We start from the raw sequence: 27,286 nt of genomic DNA, 5'->3' as shown, positions 1-27,286 counted from the left end.
GTTTGAAAAGATCTTGATTTTCCAGGAAACAATCTCAAGGCTTTCTGCCCATTCCTTAACTCTGTCTCTGTTGGGGATAATGCATTAATACCTTAAGAATGACTCAGCAGTTGGTACTTCAGGATCATAATCTACACGCAAGATAAATTCTTAGCTGAATAGAAAGAGACTGGTTTCAAAGCAAGTTATAGATTACGTTCTAGAGCAGTGGTTCTCAACCTTCTTAATACTGTGTTCTTTTAATACAGTTATCATGTTGTGATGATTCCCAACCATAAAATTATTTCACTGCTTATTCCTAACTGTAATTTTGCTACTGTTATGAATCATAATGTAAATATTTGATATTTGACCCACGGTTCTAGAACAATGAAATCAAGAGAGTTTAAATTTAGATGATGGGGTAAGCAGCCATTCTAGCCAGATTATTTTCAAGCATTTATTCCCTACTTCCACTTCCTGATTCTCCTACATTTTTCACACCACAGCTGTCATGTGACTAAGATGGGTATCTGGAACATGGATAAATGAGACTCTTGTGCTTTAACTGAAAATCGTACTTTTCTGAATGGGTAGGTGTGCATATGGCTCCATCTATATACGTGTGTGTGTTTGTGTGTGTGCATATACAATCAAAAATATTAGAAGAATTTCAATTATGTGTCAAAGGCAAAATAATAGAAGATAGAAAACAGGGTTACTATAGTAAGTAAGTCTCATTCACACCAAGGACAGAGTTTTAAGTCTGTTAACTAATTCAAACTCCATATAGTCTGAGAGTCAGGTAAACAGAACTCCGAGACATGGTAATATTTGTATTTGGGAAGACTAGAACCAAACGGTTGGCCAAGTGCAACATCTGAGTTTGACATCAAAGAGGATACAGTGCTAGACACAAGTAGTGTATGAACAAAGAACAGTATATGTGAGCAGAAGTCAAAGTTCATACCCCAAAACACACACTTAAGAACCAATTGTCTGGCTGTAGCAAATTACCACCAACTAAACCCAAAAGAAAAGTTAAGTTGACCATTTCTCTGGGTCAGAGTTGTGGAATCATACACAAAGTACCTCTCGTGAGTTTCTCTCAAACTATCAGCAAGAATTTCTGTATCACATGAAGGCGTGGCTGGTGAGGGGTCCACTTCCCAGCTCATTCGTACATCTGAGAGCAGCCTTCAATTTCTAGTTAGCACTGAACTATCCATCCGACAGCCCAGTTCCTTACAAGCTGTGGAATATCCTTCAATTCCTTGGCATATAGCCCTTCTCATAGTACAAAACAACATCATGACTTGCTCTGAACAAGCTGACATGAGAATACACCCAAGATGAAAATCACTGTCTTCTTGTAATCTATCTCCATGGAGAAGTTTCATCACCTCCACAATGTGCTCACTAGAAAGTCGCTACACTAAACCTAGCCTGAACTAGGAATGGGGGAAAAGACAGAATACCAGAAGGCAGAAATCATTGCATGGAGGCATACTGAAGGCCATGTGTCACAAGAAGAAAGTAAATAGCTGTAAATAAGCTCATATTATTATTTGATATACATTGGAATGTAAAGAAAACAAAAATAAACAAGCAAAAATAAAATCCCTGTGATTTCAGTAAGATTTGAAAAGCAAGTTTTAAATGATAGAAATATATTTTGTCCATATCACTGCTTACTCCCTCAGAGAATACTCCATTTTGGCCTGTTTTGATTTCTTCTTCTTTGCACTGACCCTGGTGGTCTTCAGAAAGAGATAAAAAGTGATGTGGGACTCCCCTCTGTGTTCTGTGATTACCATTAATAAATAAAGAAACTGCTTTGGACCTATAGCAAGGCAGAACTTAGGTAGGCAGGGAAAGCTAGACTGAATACTGGGAGGAAGAAGGGCAGAGTCAGAGAGAAGCGATGGAGTCCCAGGAGACAGACACTGGGAACATTACCTGGTAAGCCACTGCCACATGGCGATACACAGATTAATAGAAATGGGTTAAATTAATATGTAAGAGTTAGCCAATAAGAAGCTAGAGCTAATGGGTCAAGCAGTGATTTAATTAATACAGTTTCTGTGTGATTATTTTGGGGTCTCCTCCAACAAAAAAGTTGTATAGGACAATGTGCAACACACTTTAGACATGGATCCCAGTATATCTGTCCTTCTATACCAGTCACCCTTGAGCCTGCACCAGTCTATTCAGGCACCAAGACAAATCTAACAGCAATCTTTGAGATCCCATAATATGTATCATCTAGAATGTCTACATCAGCTGACATCTTAAAGGACTTAATTCTCAAGACCAGTCCATGTTATAATCCAAATATCTTTAGATAAATACAGCAGAGTTGAAGTCCCTATCATCTTAGGGTTTAATTATTTGTCAGAATTTTTCCTATAGTGACAACGAAGAATGTCTTGCCATTTGCCATTTCTGGAGGTAATAAAGGAAGATACACTGAGAGCATGCTAGAGATATTCTTTTATCATTCCACAAGATGATACACAGAGGTCCTATAAAAAAAATCAGAGGCACTAGGAGGCCAGTCCAGGTACACAGAGTACTAGAAAGCTAGTAATACTTGTGTGATCTCATTGAAAAAAAAAAGTGCCCACAGACGGTTAACACCCAGGGAAAGTGCAGGACCAGAGAGACAAAGCTGCGAACCTTAAGTGTTTCTATTTGATTCGCAGAAAAGAAAAGACTAAAACAATCTTCCTACTGCAGAATTTTTCCAGTTACTCAGTATCTTCCACAGGAATTACTCACAGCCCAGTGGAACACAGCAACACAAAAAGAAAACCCAACAGGCAAACTTCCCACTTGACTCTAACTGCCCACATAGAGGCTAAGAGGAACAGAGAGGAAGCATTAAGATACTTCCTCTTATGTGCTCTTGCTTGCAAATTCCCATTTCTGGAGCATCTGGGTTGATGGACAGCACCTGTTGTCCTGGTATCAAGTGAATGGAACAATTGGTAGAAAAGAAAGAGTTTTTGAGGCAGTTGCCTCTCTTCCTGAAGCATGACTAATGGCTAGGTCATCCTACCTCAAAAGATTCCTAGGTGACCTCTTTTTTGGTAATCTATTTAGATAATCTGTGTTTATTTTGGAGTGCTATTGTACCTCATATTGCATCCTATTCTACCATCTTGAGGGCTCAGCTAATGCAGGAACTCATAAAGCACTTTCTCAGACATTCCAATAATCACCATTGCAGCACTTTTGGTAGAAACCAACTCTAAAATTCAATGTGCATCCCCTTCCCCCAGATTTCTCCCTAAGCCTCATCAACTGGAGGTTTCATGAGTAAAGCTCACATTCATGAGTATCAACCCCTCAGTCAATGTTCAAGCTATAAATAGCAATATTTGGAGAATATTTCTTATGTATCATGCTATCATCCTATGTGCAAAAGCTACAAATTAAAAGTCTCCCTGACTTTTATTTCAATATCTGCCTTCACCATGTCTCTTCCCACCAATGTGCCCTACTATCCTCAATACCACACACAGAAGCTCTCCTCTAAAGCAGCTGTAGAACAGCTCCTTGTTTGGTTTCATTTTTGTCACTTTATAAGAACATTAATGAAGAGTGGTGAAAATTATATCGTGCTTGCCATGTAGAATCTGGGCTTTAAATAGATCCACTGAGCTGTTATCAAATTCCCATGAGTGCACAGCCCCATCATACATGGAATTCACATTTATGCACCCACAAAACAATGTATGACTAATGGGGTCATCCTCAAAAGACTGGTGATGAATACAGTACTTAAAATTCTTACTAGCCTTAAGTACAAATACTTAGAGATATCTACTGCACAAACTAAATACCTGAAGCACACATCTGAAACTGTCAAGTGTTCCTATGTTAATTTTTTCCCTTTCGGTGACTTTATGGAACAAGACAGTCTTCCAATGACATGCATGTGGGAAACACGGACAAATAAAGAACATTAAGGCCAAAGTTTGTTTTTCATCAAGAGAAATACACACTTCTAATTTTCTCAAAGAGGTAGAAGATATGCCTACCACATACACCAACCATGTGCTCTCAACACAAGTCATTAAAAACCTTAGATAACCTTGGATTCTACCTTCAGTGGAAAAAAAAAACAGACAGAAAACTATGAGTTCTTTCTCCATGACTCCTACGATACCTAAAAGAATAATCACAGCAATTACGCGTCAGAAAGAAGAGAAGTGATAATTACAAAAATGAAACGCTCAGCTATCACTTGGCTAGCCAGCACGGACACTAACTTTTATATTTCCCCATGGGGGCAGATGTGAAAGAAGCACAGAGTGGAGCATGGAGGAAATGCAATTATCAGGACCTCGGGATTTATTCTGTCTACTCCACAAAAGAAAGAAGTGGGGGGGGGGGGGCAGCAGCTGGAATATTCCTCTCTGGATCTTTGCAAAAGAAAGGAAAATGCCGTTCTATGTCCACTCACTTCCATTATGTAACGACAACATGGATCATGCTATCTGCTCTGCTTTCCCCCTCCTCGGCCAACTGCCTCACCAAGTTTATTCCAAAGCAACAGAGGTATTTTGTTTTTCTCTTTTCTTGAATAATGACATTCTGAGAAATTGGTCCGTTTCAGCTGAGCATATACTGCTACAGTATCAGAGGACCCAATATTTCCTTTTTCTGTCTTAGTCTACTGCGAAAGATTAATAGTTCCAAAGATGAACAAAATAATAGTTATAATAAGAGTTACAGATGAAATAACACTCGGTCTGCAAGAGGCAAAAATAGCAAAGGGCAGATCAGGTGTTGAGTAAGAGCAATTCAATTTCCTCTTCTAGCTCCACTGAACTGTGCACAGTAGGACTTAGTGGGTTGCTAGCCTGTGCATGGGCAATTACTTCTGTAATTCTAGACATAGTTTTGTGGATACAAAGGAGAGCTGCTTGTTTGTAAGGTGGTTAGTGTGACTCTTCATGTGTCCAAGGTAGCTATAGTACAATCATCACCATCTCCCACTTACACAGACATGAAGGGCATAAATGACAACCATGTGGCTTTTTAAGGGAAACTAGAATAAGACATTTGAAATAAGTTGTAAATAGGTAGTGCTTTAAAATGCGTTATTTTTTATTATTTTTAATTAAGCATATGATTTAAGGTATTATATATGTTGCCCGAGGCTTTCTCATCCCTATTTCTGTATCTATTGTTTCTGCTGAAGTAAGCAAGATTGAAGAATCTCACAATTATAGGGAAGTGTATAAGAGAAATACTGAATTTGCTATAATATGGTAAGATAGTGTGCATGATTAAAAGAACATTAGTTAATAAAAACACTTTCTGATTAGAAGGAAGGGCTATTTTCCTTTTCAAAACATGAATTCACTTACAGAAGCATTTTACAACATATGCCCTACGGAGAGACTTCTAAAGTATCTATCAGTAGGGATAAAAGAAACAGACTCTACTGGCTTCAAGACAGCATGATGCTTCAGTTGGAATTCCTTCTGTCTTCCCTATCCTAACACAGTCACAAGTCTGGAGACATAGCATTTCAAAGTTGTGACCTAAACATACTTGACTGTAGAAATTGCTATGAAAAGACACAAACTGGATAGATTTTTTTTTACAGGACATCTTTGGCAAACAATGTTTTGCAGCACAGGTCCATAAAACATGTACATTTCCAACATGACCAGAGCTTGGTTTCTGACCAAGAGCACCTGGTCATGAACTTTCTCTATCTCAGTGCTTTGCAAAGTAAATGCACACAAGAATTACCAAGGAATGGTGTTCCAATTCCATAAATCCTGACATGGCCTTAGACTCTGCACTTCTAACAAATTAATGCTGCTGGTCCATGAACTCTTTTGAACAGCAAAGAACTAAGAGGCATTATCCCCCTAGAGTGGAAGGTGCCCAGAACTGCTTGGCCACTTTATTATCTCATTCTTTGTCTTTATCTAAGGGATGTTGAAGGTTGGTACCAAAGATGCTTACCAGTAAAACCTGTTGGGTGTGATGCGCTCGTGCACGAGTTGCCATCGTCTTCCAAAGTCCATCGAGCTGTAAAGCTGAAAGACAGTGAAGCAAGGAATGAATTGAGTAAGTCAGTAGCCAAAAGTGCACATGAGCACAGGTGTGCCCCATACCACCACAGATGCCTCCCGTCCGATTCCAACAGCAGAGTGCCAACAAATCCAAGCAGACGCCCCATTTACAGATAAAAATATAAAAATACAAGAACGTTATTGTTCCTTGATTATCATGGTGCCTTCTTCCTCTACTTGCTGTTAAGTGACTGATGCTTTTGATTTGAGTATAAAGGCAAGCCTTTTTTTTTTTTTTTGCTTTAAGTCAATTCCTCAATCCTTACACGTAGGACTCACCCTGAAGAATGTGGTGACAGGAAACAGGTGGGTTCTGCACTCTTAGGGGAAATGCTCATGTATATAATAATGTTCACCAGTTGCTATCTGGTGATAATAATATATTTAATACATTAATTCAAGCTAATAATATATTCAACATATTGTGCTCCTTGACTTCTTTGCGATTTTGACATAACATAGGTTAATATGAAGTGGAACTCTTTAATGCCACCAGAAATGCCAAGATGATGACAACCCCATGCCTTGACAAGATAGCAAGAATAAACCTATTTTAGAAAATTGCCCTCATCCTACCAAGGCTACCACAAATGTGGCATTCTCCACAAACAAGATAGATAGATAGATAGATAGATAGATAGATAGATAGATAGATAGATAGATAGATAGGTAGGTAGGTAGGTAGGTAGATAGATAGATAGATAGATAGATAGATAGATAGATAGATAGATAGATAGATAGATAGAAGACAACAAAACAAACAGACAGACACACAGATAAAACATAAAACTCCATGACAATACTGGCCTCCACATCTCTTCTTTCTCATCTCTTATTTTTACTTTGCACTTATCATAAGGTAAACATAGTATACATTTAAGATTTATATGACTTTAATACAAACAAAATGTCTGTGAAATATCCATTGCATTAACAATAATTTAAAAATAGAAACAGGCAGGCCACAACATATAGCAACTTGTGGAAGAAAACAAAAATCTAGATGATCTCCAGGACTCTGGGACAAATCATAAAGAATCTCAAGCCTGACTATGATAGTCAGATTCCATATCCATTTATGTTATGGTGTAGTCTTACTCTTTATGGCACATTAAGGGTGGGTCAACAACTTTGAAGAAACTGACCATGAGTCACCATCACACAAGTGAATTAAAACATAAAACTGAATAAAAATGACAAGGAATAATGACTATGATAGTATTAATAATTCCACCATGTTGTGCTTTTCAGTATACCAGACCCAGCTGAAATGAAAGCTAGACGGTGATTAGTAATGCCAATTTATGTAGCACCACGAAAAATATGATTTTCTATGAATAGAATTAATTACTTCCATAAACTTACATAAACATATAAATTGATATCATCGATATATACTTCTGTTCTCAAAATAGCATGTAAGATAGTCATGGGTATATACTATCAGTTCCATCTTGTATCTGAAAGGATCAACCTTTGATGCTGAAGGTTACTGAAGCAACCGCACAGCAAAGCAGGATGTCCTTCCTGATTCAACTGATCTTGTCCCTGCCATAGCACACCAACTCTACAGCAGGTCTCACAGTGTTTATGCAAACTGTGCTCTTCCTCCATACTAAGCACTAATTCCTATGTCTCCAATCCTCTGTGTAGGGAAAATAGGCAAAACCAGTCCCTGCTACTCCTATGCTCCTTTATGTATTAGCTTAGTGAATAAAGCAATATTGACTTTAAACTAGTAAGTTACATGACATATAACAGCAAATCTTACTATTTTATTGAAAAATAATTATTATATGCATTATTTGTTTAAAATGTCCAATGGGATATTTTAAAGTGTGTTTACGTTGTGAAATGATAAAAATATGTTCAATAAACGCATTACATCAAGTTACCATTTGCATAGTAAAATACTTAAAATCTACTTTTCTAGAAATAATGAAACACAGAATGCATTTATGTCATTATTTTGAGAAACAGATCGTCAGAACTTACTTTTTCTGTACATAGAAATGTTTCCATTTGGTTAGATTTCCCCATGCCACCTCTTGGTCTCTGCTGGCCATCTACTCTCAGCTATTCTTAAGCTTAAGATTAGCTAAGTCAATGACACTGTATGGAGTCCCTGTTCTTCACATATAATTCTTTAAAGATCAAATATGTAACTCTTCTAAAAATATATACAGGTATGCCATGTGTTAGGCAAATTGGTACTGAACACGCCACCCCCCACAGCACATACACATGCATACACGGAAAGACAGACCTGAATTATTGATGGAAGTAGAAATGGAGCAGTGAGGTTTCATGAAGAAATAAATCCTCAACCGGTCCTTTAGAGATGCTAACACAAGTAGCTAGGAAGTCCAACAGATTTATGAAGTAGAAAAAACAGTAAGAGCAAAGGGACCAAAATGACAAATGTCCTAAACTTGGCTTATTGAAAAACTTAGATTAAAGAAGGGGTGTGATGAGTATGGGCAGATTCAGATGAACAGAAAGAAGAGGCTCCCACTCATTAAAGGCCTGGACTTAGCTACCTTCTCTCTCAACGGAAAGTGAGTTGCTGAGTCTTAAATATATTTTTATTCTACCAGAAGCCAAGCCTTTCCAGCCTCTTCATTCAAAGACTTGCTCATCCTCTCCATTTAATTATTCATACGCGCATCCATTTACTCACAGAAAGCCTGCGGAACAACTATCATACTGCTGGCACTCACCTAAGAGCTAGGTGACAAAGAGGAGAAGCATGATGGCCAGTAGATGACAAACTTACATGTAATTCTACTGTCCTGAATTGTATGTCATCAATGAGAAATTATTGGAAAAGTAGGATTTTCTTCTTTGTATCATCTTCACTTATTAGGAAGCCCTGTGACTCTTATAATTAAAACTGTAACTTCCAAAAAGGGGTGAAATAGTGATTTTGCAAAACGAAGTGTAAGAAGAACATTAATGGTATGAAAACATTCATGATATACTATTTAAATACACAATGTTTATTCAAGTATTATAAGCTCAAAATATACTAGAACAAATAAGTCAAAAATATTATGAATGGCCATCTCTAGATTATAGGTCAATGAATAATATCTCTCTCTCTCTCTCTCTCTCTCTCTCTCTCTCTCTCTCTCTCTCTCTCTCTGTGTGTGTGTGTGTGTGTGTGTGTGTGTGTGTGTGTGTGTGTGTGTAACCATCATTTTTAGTTATTTTGCAGTGGATGCATGTTATACTTCAGCAATCATGTAAGTATGTTTTATTCTACATATATTTTATATAGAAATGTTTGTTATAATAAACATACTATTGTATTTTTATTCTTAAAATTAAAAATTAAAACCAAGTTTTATTTTTTCATGAGGTAGCTAGAATTAAACATCACAGGACATTTCCCACAGAACAGCATTTCCCCTAAGCTGTCATACATGCTGGTGCCCTCTTCATTGGATGAGCAGCATCAACTCACAGGGTACTTACACAGTTTTCATCTATAAATTCCCAGAACAACATTGAAATATAAGGTGCTTTGTAAATAGTAAAAACACTTAAATCAAACCTTTCTGTAAAGTGCTACATATGTGAAACCATATTCTCTCTTATATTCCAATTCATGCTACCTCCTGACAATAACATCATCCCTAGACATCACTGGAGATCAGATGGTTTTATTTTCCTTTTCCTATATTTAAGATGTGTGTGTGTGTGTGTGTGTATGTGTGTGTGTGTGTGTGTAAAATTCTTTTTCCTATCTTTGATGTATCAAGATACAGATATAGGTATATAATTAAATGGTTTCACATTTCCTAACAAACACCTAGTAACAATAACAGCAATAACAACAAAAACAAAAACAACACACTCCAGAATGAGGCATCGGCGAAGCTGGAAATATGGAAGAACAAGCTCTTTTCCTTATTGATTCAGTTATTAGCTCCCTGGTTATATCCTCCTGCCAGGGAATGGCATCTGAGAGCTGATGGACTAAAGAGGCAATTTAATCAACAGAATCTTCTGTGGGGAGAGCAGCATGTTATATCTGGAATTTAAATTAAATAAATTAATGCGAGATCTCTAGAAGTATCTGGTATTACTATAAGCTGACAGAGAGACATGGTGAAGTCCTCTATTGCCAGTGTATGGAAAGGTTATTTCTATGTGCAAATAGGGTCTTTGCAGATGCATTGAGGTAAAATTGAGATAATTGGGGTGACTCTTTATCCATGTGACTTGTGTCCACCTATGGGAAAGACAGCAGCCCATGGAGGACAATGGAAAGCCACAGAGAGGGATCATCACATGAAGACAGAGGGTCAGAGGAAAGCAACTGTAAGGCTCTGATGACTGACAATCACTAGACACTAGCAAAGGAAAAGGCAAAGGAGGGATCCTCTGTAGGTTTGGAACTCCACCAATGTCTTGATTTTAGAGTTCTACCCTCCAGCGACACGAGACAATAGGTTTCTGTGGCTGTAATCTTGTGGCTTGCGGTGTTTTGTTGCATCAGTTCTAGGAAAGTACTGCAGGCATTGCATACTAAGGGAGCAGGCGGCTGGAAGGAGAGCATGATCACATCTCGATGCATCTCTGCAGCTGCCTAGTTCTACTGAGGCCTTAGCTACATGGGCAAATGTCTGGTTTAGAGTCAGATTGTTGTCTCTGTGATGGAAAGACATATACTCATCATTTATCTGCCCCATGGATTTTCAGAAATCCTGAACCACAAAGACATTATATAAGAATGCTGGATTGATAGTAATCAGGAGGAAATAACAAACATAGTCACTTAGAGGCAATAAAATATGTGTTTTCAGAGGAGAATTTGGTGTCAGGTCAGCTTCCCTCCAGACAACTGAGAAGGAAAGGGTAGATTGGAACCCATCCATATAGAAGGTCTCAGTTACAGGAAGTCTATACTCGATGTTTAAATGCTCACAAAAGTCTACAGAATTTAGGTGACTTATACTTATGAAAAATGTTGTCTCTGAAATAAAATAAGCAAGCTAGGTGTAAAGGTCAGTGGCAGGAGGATTCTCTAAAATTTACAAAACCATCGGGTCCCTTCTCATCAACTCTAAATCAATCTCTGTGTGTGTGTCTGTCTCTGTCTCTCTCTCTGTCTCTCTCTCTCTCTCTGTCTCTGTCTCTCTCTCTCTCTCACACACACACACACACACACACACAAAATGCTCTCTGCCTTTTTCTTCGGTAGCACAAAGGTAAGTGTGGGAGGGTTTGGCTAGACTATAAGGGGCTGCATGGAGAAGCACTGGATTACAGCAATATTTTTAGAAAACAAAGAGAATTCAGGACCACATGGCTCCAGGGGGCCATTTCCAACACAGGCCTCTACTTGCAGCATCAAACAATCTCTCAAGAATCTTTGGTTTCATTGTCAGTGAGGACAAACCCCATGCAACACTCCCTCAAGTTCTAAAAGTTCTGCCTTTGTTTTCAGTCCTTGGGAGACAGATGTTTTCCCCATGAAGACATCCATCTCAAAGAGACATACGCTGGTCCCTCAGCTCTGTCACTCTACACAGGGCAATGCTTTTCTTCCCTTCTTGAAGAAAGCCATTGGGTTTGTTTTTAATCTTTCAGTCTGATGGTTTCCTTTATTCACTACTTAAAAATACAAATCATACATCAATTAAGAGCCAACCATTATGTTTTGGTTGGGGGCTACATCTCTATATAAAATGTGCAAAAACCGTCTGCCTTGAAGGATCTTACAATCAAGTGAAGATAAAGAACAAGACCCTGCATCCCATAGCGCAGAGCTTGAGGGTTGTGAGAGAACAGTATTGTTATTTGTACTTGTTAGACACCGGCTCATCTTGCTGGCACTTAAGACAGAGAAAAAGATCCTTGCTTACTCCAGAGGAAGATTTTCTCATTTATATTGAAACACTGGGTCCTCTGGGCTGTTTTTTATTTTCCTGCTTTTGCTAGAGATGAAGGTTCAGAAAGAGTTTCTCTTTCCTCTCAAATTTAAGGGCAGCGCAGGGTAAAGGTGATGACAGCCGGCAGAAGGCATTTCATCTGCAACACTGGTAAGAAGCAGAACCCACGGGGAGAAAGCCCCATCCAACACTGGGCTTAGCTGCACTTCATCTTAAAGAGAGCTGATCTAGTATCATTAGGTTTTATCATGTTTCAAGGGATCCGAAAAACTCAGATTTTTCTTTGAAGTCTTCATTTCATAATAGTTTTGAAAACAATTCAAACATCTAAAATAGTTCAGCAGAAACAAGATATGATTTGACCCAGATGACAAGATGCTGCCTCAGGGCCTCTAGTCTCATCATCCCTGTACACTTGCCTCAATAAGTATGGTGGCTAGATTTTAGAAAATAAAATATGCAATTATCAATTAATTTGAATTTTATAAAAAAACAATATTAGTAACACTTTATGTGTACCTCATGAAATAATAGATACACACTTGGTATTTGAATTCAAATTTAATTGAGCATCTCATATTTTGTCTGAGAATCTCCCCCACAAAGTTTCTTTTATCCCATTTCTAAGTCTCTAAATTATAGAACACATTCCCTTTAAATATGTATATTGTTCTTTAACATTGGAATTGCTATTGACTGAGTTAGCTGGGAATCTTAGAACTGACAAATTATCACCTGTAGTCAGTAAATTGAGAACATTTTATTCGCCAGTCTATTTAGTATTATCCGAATACCTACTATGTGCTCAAAGCCTTACAATTCCAAGTGTGATGAACTTACGAGTAACAGAGCATTCTGATATCCTTAGAAAGTCAACACCTAGGCAGGAAGAGAGATGGGCCAGCAGGTAGGTGCTGTGCACAAGACTCAAGAAGCAAGGAAGAGCATGCTCAGCTTGGCCCCTGGGATGGCTCAAAGTTGAGTCATCATGGATGAGTTGGCTTTGGCCTGAAGTTTAGTCCCACTTCAATCTTGCAGATAACCAGGATGAAGCGTTCTTATCATTAGGAGAGATGCTAGAAATAAAACAAAAGGATGATGTCATCCGCTCCGAGAGTACAGTTCACTTGGCCCAGATCACCATGCACTGATCCAAGGGCCAGACCTCAATGATAAAGCAGAGATGGAAAGAGATCCAAAGGACATGGTCTAAAGGATTCAAGAGGAAGGGAGGGAGACACCATGACAAAAATAGGCTGTGAGGGTGTAAGAGACCTGGAGACTGGCTTTTAGAGTGAGGGAGACTAAAACAGGGAGGCAATGTAAGCTGGTTTATTAATCATAAACACAAAAAAGCAAATTATAATTATAGAACAAGGAAATGCTTTTAGAGAAAACTTCGTAAAATCTGAAAGAAGCTGGGGTGGAGGTGGTGGCAGGGCATCCTATAGATAAAACAAACAGTTCCATACTCAGCACTTCTCATGGCTTTCCGTCAAAGCATACCTAAACGCCAAAGAGAATAAGGAATTCCACCAGGAATCTGAGGTTTGACCTTGAGCTGTCTGAACAGGCAAATGTGCCCATATCTCTCATTCTCAACCTAAAAATTCTGAGCATATTTTGCAGTCTTTTGTAAAATATGCATGTGCTTAGAATCAAGTATAAAATTCTTCACAAACCTTCAACTACCTGGATCAAAAAGTATCCTTTACCTATGACACACCTATTTCAGTTCTTCCTGCACAGGGGAATATTTTTCCAGGTCTACTTTGAGGAAAAATGCCAGATACAGAACTAGGGACAGCATATCGTGTCTAGAGGGAATGCTTCAGACTAGCTCCCTAGGTATAACATAAGACACTAGAAGAGAAAAATCCCATCTATGATTTTGACTTCTCCAAATGCTGCCAGAAGCTACATTCAGCTGGCCAGCTATGTAGGTCCAGAGAACCATCACTTTTAACAACTATAAGAGGCTCCGGAGATGGTCCAGACAGGCGCTTTAACACACATGGATGATGCATCAGAGAACCTGGCAGACCTGCGTAATGACACAGCTGGTTAGCTGTGAAGTGAAATTCAAAACCTAGTGGCCCAACTCAAGCTCAATGTTCATTTTACTGAAAACTATGATGACTTTTTTTGGTAGTTGCTTGATGTTAAAAGGAAAACAAGTTCATATAACCTTGGAGGAATAACGGCTCATTTTGGGCCAGCCACGAATGGCTGACATTGTATCCTGAGTTTAGCTAGCTCCTTTATTTACAAATCATTTTCGCAATTCATTTCATCCTCTTTTATGCTGGAGAGTATTTTCTAGGCTAATAGTCACGTAAGACAATCCTGCAAACAATTTATGTAGTATTTACTAAAATTCATTCTTTTGTCTCCACAGTCCTATTCCCTTGACCATTTCCCTCTGCAATCAGAGTCTATTCATATTTATATATTACAATTCAGAAACGTCTCGTATTAAGCCATACCCTTTGAGCAAAAAGGCTTGTTTCTCGGCGAAGTGAGACGACTGCACTGGTGTGATTCACATTCTCCTCCCTGCCCATTACCCATGTTTCCTCTTTCCTTAAAGGCTTTGGCTTCATATAGCGCACTATTGTTAACGTGATTTCCCGCCCACTTTCCCACCCCTCGACACTGCTCAATTGGCCTTAACCTCTAATCCAAGTTCACATTTGTTTTTTCTTCCCAGAGGCCTAGATCTACCTAATTCTAAGCCAAGGAGAACTTACATTTTAGATCATGTTTAATTTAAATCAATATCTTTGTCTAAACAATAACAGCCACCTTCGGTTCAGAAAAAAATGAAGACTCCATTGTCCTTGCAGAAGGAAACACATGTCTCTGTAGAAATACAGGCATCCAAAGTTGCTTAGGTTTTTAGGAGTAAGACTGTGTCAGAAAATGTAAGTTCATTTAAACGCAAAATCCTTTGATTTTAAAATATTTTTGAAATTAAACTATAATTGCATCTTCCCCTTTTCCTCTCTCCAACTGTTCCCATGTGCCCCCACACTGCTCCCTCTAAAATTCATGTACTCTTGCCTATTTTTAAATTGTTGTGATATATTTTTTCATTCCTAATTAGAAGTAAAATAGTGTGTTTTTCAAAATCATTTTTTCATAACATTTTTACCGAATATTTGGGAATTTCACATATGAGCCTCAAGCGCAGTCACTTCCCAGTCCTCCCAGGTCTTCCCCCCCACTCTTGGGATCTCCTCCCACAAAAAAGAAAAAAAACAATGAAAAATTTAAAATGTCTAATTCATGCTGTCCACGTACTCACTGGAGCATGGTCAAATTCCCTGTGGCCAGCCCCTTAAAGATAACTGAGTCCTCTCCACCTGTATGTCCACTGGAAGCCCTCAGCTGTGGAGACCTTACCACAATTTTTAAGATTTCTCTTCAATGACTATCTGTCTAGGCTGTTACATGTTGGGGTGGAGGTGGGGTGAGGGTTGTCACAGAAGCCTTCTTTGCCCCTCCTTCTCAACTGAGTCTGTGTTCACCAAAACCACGACAAAAGTAGCTTCCTTACCCTTTGCAGTATGTGGGAACACGGATCACGGGCTTCTATGTGGTTCCTAGCAACAGCACAGACAGAGGACATCCACATGGTCTCCAGCGTCACACATACCATAGACCTGAGCATGGTCTCCAGTGGCCCTATCGACCATGGATATCACATGGCCTTCTGTCGCTGCATAGGCCACGAACCTTATTATAGCTCTTGGAGGCAGCACAGGCCAGGGACGTCAACAGGGCTTCAGGCTGCAGCACAGGCCATGGATATCCACATGGACCCCTGCTGCAGTAGGAACACAGACCCAGATGTGGCTCTCGGCAGCAGCTTGGGCCTAGACAAAGTCATTTACTCAGAAGTAAAACAAAGGACAGAAAGAACCCTGCACCCCTGAGCACCTGCACTTCTGCCTACCTGCACACCTGCACACCTGTACCTCTGCATACCTGTAGCCCTGCACATCTTCACTCCTGCACACCTGTACCCCTGAGAACCTGCACCCCTGAACACATGCACTCCTGCACCCCTGAACACATGCACTCCTGCACCCCTGCACTCCTGTACCCCTGCAATCCTGTACCCCTGCACACCTGTACCCCTGCACTCCTGCACCCCTGCACTCCTGTACCCCTGCACTCCTGCACCCCTGCACTCCTGTACCCCTGCATTCCTGTACCCCTGCACACCTGTACCCCTGCACTCCTGTACCCCTGCACTCCTGTACCCCTGCACTCCTGTACCCCTGCATCCCTGCACACCTTTACCTCTGCACACCTGTACCCCTGCACACCTGTACCTCTGCATACCTGTAGCCCTGCACATCTTCACTCCTGCACACCTGTACCCCTGAGCACCTGTACCCCTGAACACATGCACTCCTGCACCCCTGCACTCCTGTACCCCTGCACTCCTGCACCCCTGCACTCCTGTACCCCTGCATCCCTGCACACCTGTACCTCTGCATACCTGTAGCCCTGCACATCTTCACTCCTGCACACCTGTACCCCTGCACTCCTGCACCCCTGAACACCTGCACACCTATACCCCTGAGCACCTGCACCCCTGAACACCTGCACACCTGCATCCCTGCACACCTGTACCCCTGCACTCCTGTACCCCTGAACACCTGCACACCTATACCCCTGAGCACCTGCACCCCTGAACACCTGCACACCTATACCCCTGAGCACCTGTACCCCTGAACACATGCACACCTGTACCCCTGAGCACCTGCACCCCTGAACACATGCACACCTGCATCCCTGCACTCCTGTACCCCTGCACACCTGTACCCCTGCACTTCTGTACCCCTGCACTTCTGTACCCCTGCACAGATGTACCCCTGCACTCCCGCACACATGCACTCCTGCACCCCTGCATCCCTGCACACCTGTACCCTTGCACATCTGCACCCCTGCACACATGCACTCCTGAACACAGGCACTCCTGCACTCCTATACCCCTGCACAAAGCATTTGTCCCTGGCCCAGCATATGTCACCTAGATTATCTGACATAGTATAATTAATTGTGTGATACTGTTTTCTGTCCCCATCTCCTGAAGGGGAACGTCGAAGCTCCATGGTATTATAAGTTTGGTCAGAATTCCCAAGGACAATTCCAGAAAAGCTGACTTCAAATTCGACAAGCATAGCGGTCTGAGCCGCCATTCGAAATGAACAAAGGATTTTAAGAAAGCAAATGAAACACTGAAGCAGCTCACAAGTTCACCCTAAGAGGAAAGACAGGCACACGGGACAGAAAACTGACCAGCTAATAAGGAGACTGAGCGTGGTTTCCGACTGTGGGAAAGGGTTGATCTGGGTGGGCCAAGCTTTCTTCCCCACAGTGTCAAATGGCAGAAGGAAGACCGAAACCTGCCATTCAGATTGAAGCGAATGTGGGCTTTATATAAGAAATAATATTCTATGATAAGAACTCTCTATGGCCAGGAGGAGCAGCCTCACATCTCAGCGGGTTCTCCCGGGAGTCAGATGATGCGTCTGAGCAGAAGACGGATGAACACTTTGATTAAGGCGATATTATCAGGAAATTAAAGTGTCAGACAAGGTTTAAACTTGATGAGTTCTCTAGTCCCTTCAGGTAGGTATGTGGGTGTTTGATTCTTCATCCAAGAGCAATAATCTTAGGCATAGAAGCCAGGAGGTATGCACTACTGTTTCCTTAACGTTTGTGCAAGATGTTTTATGAAGGAACTGGCTTGCTGGGGAGAGAACCAAGACTGAGAGGCACCTGTGTAGATTTATGCCCCTAGGAAGCGAGTCCTTCGTTTGTCAAGGGGTTTTAGCATCTCCTGGAGGAGCTAGAAGGACTTCCTCAAGTTGCCTTTGTTACTTGTTTTGGCTTCAGATTGCACTGTGAATGGCACTGCCCCCCACTCTGTGCGGTCTCTCAGAATAGTGGACCAGTATGATGGTGGGGACGCTAGCACTGCCAGCTAAGCACATCTACGCTATTCTGCCGGAGGGAAGAGAGCCCTATCCTGTAAGCAAATCCAAGCGGGACCAGAGAAGTCACCCAACCAACCTTAGAGTAGTGAGCAAGATGGGTGCCTGAAAGTTTTAGTTAGCTGACACACAGACCTACGTGCAAGCTCGAGCTACGTGATTAAACCAGTTGTTCTGGCTTGAAGTGGGGTGTGTGTGTGCGTGTGTGTGTGTGTGTGTGTGTGTGTGTGTGACCTACGTGCAAGCTCGAGCTGCATGATTAAACCAGTTGTGCTGGCTTGAAGTGGTGTGTGTGTGTGTGTGTGTGTGTGTGACCTACGTGAAAGCTCGAGCTGCATGATTAAACCAGTTGTGCTGGCTTGAAGTGGTGTGTGTGTGTGTGTGTGTGTGTGTGTGTGTGTGTGACCTACGTGCAAGCTCGAGCTGCATGATTAAACCAGATGTGCTAGCTTGAAGTGGTGTGTGTGTGTGTGTGTGACATGTTCATGTGCACATGGCTATGTATGTCTATTTCTGCATGTGAGACTCTATACCTGTGTGTCTGTTCATGTGCGTGCGTAGGGGCACATTTTATGTGGCTGCACATGTACACATGTATACATACTTATAAAGGTCAAAGGTCAACCTTGGAGGTTGTTTTTCAGGTGTTGTCCACTTTTCTCAGGTGTTGTTGATTTTCTTTTCTGAGGCAGGGTCTGTCACCATCCTGAATCCATGGGTATCCCCTTCCTTAGAGATCAGATTACAAGCACATGCCACCATGCCCGCCTTTTTCAGGGATCAGACACAGGTTTGCACAGCTGTAAGGGAAGTATTTCACTACCTAAGCTCTCTCCACAGCCCTGGAAGAAGACTGTAACTCCCTCCATATTCTCATGTCAATAAGATGAAGGGCTGGCTTCAGAATCACAACTCCTGAACTGTAGGGTACCCAAGGCACTTCTTCATGGACAATACACAACTGAGTCACATCCTAGAATTTCAAACTCAGTGGGTCAGACCTGGAGCCCAGATGTCTGCAGTTTAACAGAGTCTCAATGCTGATGGGTTACATAAGGAAAACTTGTTCTAGGCAATTCTCAATGACGTTTAGATATTTCTGAACAGGCTCAAAACATCCCAGATGGGCAAGGCCAACTGAGTACCTGGAGTTCTTAGCAATGAGAAGATCATTCGCATATTCTTTCAGGACCCACTAGAGCAGTGATTCTCAACCCTCCTAATGCTGTGACCCTTCAACACAGTTCCTCATGTTGCGGTAACCTGAAACCATAAAATTATTTTTGATTCTACTTTATAACTGTAATTTGGCTACTGTTATTATTTGCAATGTAAATATCTGTATTTGCTGAGCTTCTTGGGCGCCACATGTGAAAGGACCATTTCACACCACTAAAGGGGTCACAGCCCACAGGTTGAGAACCAGTGCGCTAGAATCAAAGACATGGCCCCTGGCTCCTAGGAACCTGCTCCCACCTCTATCCGAGGGCTTCAAGCAGAGACCCAGAATGTCTGTTCCACTTGAGACCATTCTGTTCAGCTACCACCACTGGAATGCGAAGAGCCAGCAAAAATATAGCCTCAGCTAAAATCAAGAGCAACAGCTGGTCTTTCTGCCTTGAAAGTACAATTCATTTATTACACAGATAATTAGGCTTCCCTCTAAAAGCTACGGTGATTGGCTCTGTGCATAAAGCACGGAGCTCTGGCAAGATCTGCACGCTGTCTTCTAATGCATCTCTTCCCTGGATGCTAAAATGAGCTGGGGGCATCTGCTCTGTGGTTCTTCTGTTTGAGACTTTAAAGATCTATCAGTGGCTCTCAAATCTGAGTGTCCTGAAATTTCCAACAACACTGACATCTTAGCCCCATAAAATTAAAAAATAAATGATTAAAAATGAAATCCAGACTTTTGGGGAATAGACTACCTGGGCCCAAGGGTTCGTCTAGTCCCCTGGTAGGAGAAATACGGAGGAATAGTTTAGTATCATTGATATAAAGAAAAGGTACCAAACTATGACCTATGAATTGCCTTTGTAAAGGAAAGCTGATTAAAAACACCTCCAGACATTTTCATCTAGCAATGAGTTGTGATGGAGAACACCTGGCCATCCAAATGCAACCATTTTCAATCCAGTCTTTGGCCTGCCACTGTTCTGCAATGCTGAGCTTAAACAGTGGTTAAAGGCTCTGGAGGGCTTCCACACTTGGATTCATATCCCTTTGACCTCATTTCCAAGGCTGGGCTCCTAACACACAGAGTAACATGAAGAACACATGTATAGGAAATGTTCACATGGTGCCAGGCACCAGGTCCAGGGCAGTGTGTCATCTCCTAACCTTCCCGCCCTGGATAGAGGACCTCCAGTTATCTTTATGTTAGGGAACAAGTAATACATTTTGGGAGAAGACCAAGCCACTTGTTCTACTATACAAGGAGAGCATGACAGTCAGGTTCAAACCTAACTGTGTTCAGGTCCTCTGTGCTCAAAGACTATACCCCCCAGAATTCCCAGCTCAGACACAGGGAGCTTCTGAGTAAGAGCACGGTGGTGTGAGCTTTGTTGAGCCACCTCAAGGAACTGAGACCTGTAATCGCTCCTGCAAAGTGCCCGGCCAGCTGGGTCATTAACATAATGAAATGAAAATCCCTGGAAAGAGGGGTTGCTACATTGTAGCTTTTCCATAATAATCCCTTGGCTACAATCGACCCTTCTGGGAAACAGACCTAATACCTGGCTTCATGAAGTTTACACGGTAGCAGAAAAACGGGCAATAAGCAAAATTTATATTTCTATAATCCTAACTACACATTTGCACACAGTTGTATTTTGCAAGCTTCAGTAGTTACACTCTGCAAAGTTGTGCTGATGTAATATAATAGATGCTAAAACAGTGCTTCTACAAGTAATGCGGGATTAAGTCTCTGTGAGTCTCTAGACAAGAGATTTTCACCAAACAATGAGTAAATGGCCTTGTTTCAGGTGTGTTTCCTCTCAAAGGCACCTAACTTAATGTTCGTTGTTGATTCACAAGTGTGGAACTTGTAACAAACAGCACTCTAGGCGTCGGAAGCTTATGCGGCACACCCGCTTACTCGGCAAAGCACATCACAGCCTTACCGTGTTTAGGAGCATGGCACAGCCCCTCTGCACTGTGCCTGAGGATCGCTTTAAGTACGAGAGAGAACATTTGCAGTAGCAGAAGTGTGGCGCCAAATGTGGTGCAGTGAGCTGACTGTTCATAGCAGGAGAGCTGAGACAAGGAAGCAGAGTGCCCTTGTTAAGCCTCTGTGGGAAATCTGGATGCCGGGTGACTCATACTTTCTGCACTGTTGATGCCCACGACTTCTGGGATTTACAAGTATGTTTCGGCAAGTCAGCAAATTGACACATAACAGAATCCATGAATAATGAGGACCAGCTATGCAATGCCATGCAGGAAGAGCCAAGGCTGTTCGAGCTGAATGAGGGCACAGCGCTTAAAAGAAATTTGTCTCAGTGGCCAGGGCAGACTTCTCTGAGGAGCTCACAGGACAGAAACTGGGTAAAATGAAGGGGTGATATGTGAGCATCTGGATAAAAGAGCCACCTGGAAGGAAAGGGTGACAAGGGGACAGTCCTAAGTGGGTGCTTTCGTGGTGCATATGAGGAATGCCACAGACTTGCATGGTTCAAGCAGGAGACATACAGGTAAATAAATTAAGAGAAAAGGCCAGGAGGGAGCCTCAGGATCCTTCCGGGACCAATCTCCAGAGCTCTGTTTGGGGAGAAGGCTGTATACTGTTGATAGAAGTACAAGGATCACTGATGGCTCTCTAGGAGCCGAGTGGAGGAACTGTGGGGCTCGCAGGGACAGAAGCAGCAATGCCCGCATGCATTCAGGAAGAGGGGATGCAACATGTACTGGAAGGCCTAAGATAGGCCCAGGGATAGACTGCAAAGCACTGTAGGAAAAACCAGTAAGACCAGAGAACAGAACAGCTGTGAGGTGTGAGGGAAACAGAGAAGTCACGGGTGTTAGGAGGTTTGGGTCTCTTTAACACAGTAGTGGGGGAAGAAAAGAGAACTGACCACGTTTGGGCTATGTCTTTAAAATGGAAGCGGGGAGCATTGTTGCATTGCAGATAGATTTGATAGAAACGGACGACTCAGGGAAGACGCTAAGGTTTGTAGCCTGCAGAAAGGAGCACTGCTTGCTCTAATTCAGTTCGGAGCTGGAAGGAGTCTGCTGCTGTTGGGCTGAGCAGCCAGCTCTGTGGGTAAAAACATGAGGACCTGAGTTTAGATCCCTAGAACCGACAGAAAGACATACGTGCAAGCACACGTGAGTCTGTAATCCCAGGGCTCCTGTGAGACACAAGGCAAAGACAGAAGAATCCCAGAAGCTAACGGGCCAGCTACCCTGGCCTATGCAGCAGCCAACAACAAAGAAACCCTGTCTCAAACAGGGTAGAAGTAGGTAGTGACACCCACGGCTTTTCTTCTGACCTCCACATGAGCACTGCGGCACACTTATGCCCACACTCACACACATGAACACAGAGACACAAAACATGCACATTCAAAGATTAAAAAATCAAAAACAAAGAGCTGCATCCATTGGCTTATTCTTCAGCTTGTGTGTATGTGCTTCCGAGAAAGGAATTACAGAGAAATGTCAGGTCTCAGCCAGTATTTATAAATCACCTACCACGTGTGCTCTGCTGGGTCCGGAAGATAAGACAGAAGCACCAAACAGCCTCCCAGGAGGATTGGAACTCTGCTGTTGGGGGGTAGGGCAAAGACACAGGTGACTTACTAAAAGAAGAAATACTGTCACAAGTTCTAAAGCCCGAAACTGTCAAAAAGAAAAAATGCTGAAGGTTTCAGGTAAATAATTCCAGCGTGAAAGTCAAGAGCTTTCCACTGTGTTGAGAAGTCCCTGATTTCTAGACCCGAGAAGCATGGTTGTTCTGGCTTTGGAAACACGAATGCTTTCAGCTTAGGTGCCTCCGGGGCTCCTAGAGCCAACTCTGGGAAACAGGCTAAGAAGAAATTTAACCGGCTACGTCAACCCCACCCATACGCTAAGCGCCGCATAGGACAGCTGATAATGTGAGGTTCCCTACACACTGATTCTCCCTTCCACTGACGGGGCTCGACTCCAAACGCACCTGTTATTTTATCAAAGTGAAACCAAGCGAGATGCCAGCAAAGCTCAAAGTCAGTGCACAAGGGAATTACGTCCACAAGCAAAGCACTCATAGCTCCAAGGTTTGAGCAAGGAAAACAAATAGCCCTCTTGAGGAGCGTCTCTGCTGACGGCAGGGCACTCTTCTCCTATGAGTTTGTTGCTACCTTTGTTTCTGGTCCCAGCACTGACAGAGAAGAAACTGAAAAACGAGGCACATTCCTCTCCCTCAGTCCCCTCAGTACAGCCGTTAGAGGCAACGTTTTCAGAAAGAATTTCCTCTAGAAAACCAAGAGGGAAATGAACAAAGAAAACGTTAAAAAAAAAAAAAGTAACAGTGTTGCGCTCACAAAGCAAGGGTCCTTGACCCTACAATAGCTCCCAGTGCTACTCTGCACACGCACACTCGCAGGCCCCATCCCATTGCACATTTTGTTTGAAAGCTCCACTTGCAGGAGTCCCTAAAGAGACGGTGCTGCCCAGGCTTTCACACACTTGGCTTCCCTGCTACCTCTCTGTCCGGAGTGAGAATTCACACCCAGTGGCTCTGTAGGAGAAAAACAAGAAGAGACATGGGTTTCTAAGTGCCTCCCCACGTGCCAACAAACAAAGCAGAACCCCAAGTTACTCCATTTCCCTGCCCTCTCTCCCATCGCCATGGCCTGGAATCTTTGGTTGGGGAGGCCTGTAAGATCAATTCCGGAGTTCCCTCTGGCTGATGGCTTGCAGCTTTGTCAGCCACTTTATGTCCATGGTGCTCGTCATTCAGAGAACAGCAAAGCCTACTTGGAACCCCAGCTTGCTATTACTGCAAATGCAAGACGAGAAAAGTGTGTGCCGCCCTTTCAGGAAGAGCCGTGAGGTCACCCACAGAGCCATGAACATTCCCTGCCCCAGATTCTCATTCGATTTGACTTCATTTAGCATACACAGTGCGCATCACATGGGGAGGATAAGTCCTTCTACTATCTGGTTTTGTTTAGCTTTTTGACTTGTAACATTATTGCACCAAGTATACTAAACTACAATGTTCTCACGACAGAGGCAAATCACCAGGGTAAAAGTAATTGGGCTGGGGAAGGGGAGGCTGGGTCAGGGATGGGCACTCCTCTGCTTATTAGCATGCCCTTCCCTTTCCAACTGGATTACATGCTTTGATAGCTTCTTGCTATGTGTCTCCCTACAATCTGATTCCCATATAGAGCCAGAATTTGGCCAGGAAACTTAGAATGTGTTTCCTATCTCCTCCCTAGTCCCTGCTCAGTAGTCACAGAGATGCCTTTGACTGTTTTCTAACACTCGCCCCTTCCCCCGCATCCCCAGGCAAGGGACGAAAGTTTCCATTGGACCCAATGTTTGGACATGCTCACTCATGTGGCATGATTTATAGACAGGCAGCCTCAATTACAATTTCTCTTACTCCTTGCATTGACTAAAACGCTGAAAACACAGAAGTGCCAAGATGGCACGGTACATAGCGTCTGACTCGAACAGCTTTCTGCTCACAGCCCCAGGCAGAAAGCGCTGCACTGCCAAAAACAATGACTCAATCCATCAGTGCCAAGGATGGGAAGACCAGGACTGCCATGCTAACTCAGGAAGTTGGGCCCCCAGCACAGTGCTGCCCTGTCTAACCATCACTTGTTCTCGCTGCTTTTCTGGAAGGGAACGTGGAGGCAGTTGGTACAATGGGCCAAACAATTTCAGGAACAGCAGCCAGCAGACAGGAATTGGGGGATTAAAAACAAATCTGCATATGCACTTCAATTTCCAACCCTTGTTTATGCACAGTAATAAAAAATGAAACCCGTAACTGAAATGAAAATAAATAGACGCGTTCATCAACTGGCACTCAACTGACTCTCCTACTGCCGACTAGAGACTGGTGAGAACATTTCCCCAGGCAGGAGAGTTTTGGGAGAGAAGTGTACCCTGGGCATAGCTAAACTCTCCCATCAGGAGTGTGCTTACAAAGGGGGAGGACACAGAGAAAGGAAAGCATCTCATTGGTCAGTAGAAGAAGGAATCTACTAGAATCCAGGCCGTCAGGGCTTGCAGATTTTCAGTCAAGTGCTCACCTACTGGGCACTATGACTTGAGTTTCATACACAGCACCCACATAAAATGCCAGGGAATGTGGTACATGCCTGTAATACTTGGGCTGAGGAGGCAGAGACAGAAGGATTTCTAGGTTTCACTAGCCAGCTGACCTAGCCTGACCAGTAACTCCTAGGTCCCAGAGAGATACTGTTTCAAACAGGTGCACAATGCCTGAGGAAGGACACCAAAGGAACTCTAAGCTCTATACAAATACAAACGTGCATGGAGTATGCACCTTACACACACACACACACACACACACACACACACACACACAACCAAAACGAACAAAAGCAAATAAACAAACTAACCAGGTTGCTCTAACCAAGGGCATAGAGATTTTATTTTTTATTTTTTAGTTCCTTCCTCTTTTAAAGTCCTATTTCTCCCAGACTTAATTGATGTGGGAAGTCTTTATGTCTATGTGTTCCTTTTACTGATTAATGAATAAATCTGTTTTGGCCAGTGGCTTAGCAGAAGAGCTAGGTGGGAAAACTAAACTGAATGCTGGGAAAAAGAAGGCGGAGTCAGTGAGAAGCCATGTAGCCCCTAGTAGACGCTACAGAGACAGACACAGGACATAACCTTGCTGGTAAGCCATAGCTCTGTGGCGATATACACATTAATGGGAATGGGTTAACCAAAGATATAAGAGTTAGTTAGCAATATGCTTAAGCTAATAGACCAAGCAGTGATTTAATTACTACAGTTTCTGTGTGTTTATTTGCGGCTGAGCAGCCAGGAACAAACAAGTGACCTCCTACTATACTTAATGATTCTCGTGGATCCTTAAAAGCATAGGCCCAAAGTTCCACACGAAGTAGGTACTCAGAGAGAGATGTTGCCTTTTCAGACTTACTCTACTTCCGGCCAGCTTAACCACACACTGACAGCATCCTTTTCTGACTCTCAGTGTACTCCAAAATGACATGCTGGTAAGCTTTCCAAGAACTCATGGCTGACAAGAGAAATAGTATATATTTATTTATTTCAGTTATTAAAATTAATGATAGCTTTGCAAAAGCAACTAGATGCATATCAGAGAAATTTCACCTTAGAGGAAGTTTACCACACACCTTCTTATCACTCTTAATGTTATTAAATCGTGCATAACTGTGATACATCTGTGATAACCGATGAGACAATGCTGATAATTATTATTAGCTAAAGCCAATGCTTTGCATGAGCTTCATTCGTTTCTTATTCAATGTTTAGGTTTTAGCAAATGTGTAGCCACAAGTGCCTAGGGCTAGGACAGAGAACAGTGCCACTATTGTATCTGTGTTCCACATATATTTTCCCTCCCAACAAACCTCTAGTGACCACTGATCTTTTTTATCAAATCTGAAGTCATGAATTTCCAAGATGTCACCAAGCTGGGATCATACATTAGGCAGCCTGTTCTGGTTGCCTGCAGTGAGCAGTACTACCTTTATGTTTCTTCTAAGTCTGTTTTGGCTGGAGTGCTTCTTTGTTTGCTTGGTTTCTGGTCCAGAACTTGTAACCATGAGACACACTAGTAGCTTACAATATGTCTCTCTCTGGCAGCCCTCTTTATCCACTGCAGTCTATTAAACAGGACTTGGATAATGTGGAAAACCAGACAAGTGCATGAGTTTCCTAATACTGAGAGGGTAAAGCCACAAAGATGAATTTCATTTTACCCAATGATTGTTTATGTATGGGTCAAGTGAGTCGAAAAAAAGGTACCTATACTAGGGAACATTATCATAATTGTAAATTATCAGAGTCATTCATTACTGAAATTAGAATGTATCATAGTTCAAGTGGGAACAAAAGAAAGTGCTTGGATTATAAAGCAGCCCAGAAGCAATAGCTGAATAATTGGTGAATTAATTCACCCCCTCTCCTCTTCCTTCCCTTCCTCTCCCTACCCCTCTCCTCTGCTCTTCTCTGTTACCCCCTCTCTCATTATTATTACCTCCTTTTCTCCATCTACCATAGGATGAAGCACCAAGGAAATCCTCGTAAAATTCTACTTTCTTCCATCTTGCACTCTAAA

At 42.2% G+C, this 27,286-nt stretch overlaps 1 protein-coding gene across 1 annotated transcript in view; it reads right to left on the bottom strand.

Annotated features, from left to right (window-relative positions):
• Sorcs3 (sortilin related VPS10 domain containing receptor 3) overlaps positions 1-27,286 on the bottom strand; it is a 648,362-nt gene that overhangs the window by 197,292 nt on the left and 423,784 nt on the right. Inside the window, exon 5 of the mRNA XM_075974355.1 lies at positions 5,971-6,044. Coding sequence (XP_075830470.1) covers positions 5,971-6,044 — 74 coding nt within the window. The remainder of the gene's footprint in view (positions 1-5,970; positions 6,045-27,286) is intronic.

This window comes from Microtus pennsylvanicus, chromosome 5, assembly GCF_037038515.1.
Source record: "Microtus pennsylvanicus isolate mMicPen1 chromosome 5, mMicPen1.hap1, whole genome shotgun sequence".
NCBI lineage: Eukaryota > Metazoa > Chordata > Mammalia > Rodentia > Cricetidae > Microtus > Microtus pennsylvanicus.
This window is presented reverse-complemented; position numbering and strand designations above follow the sequence as displayed.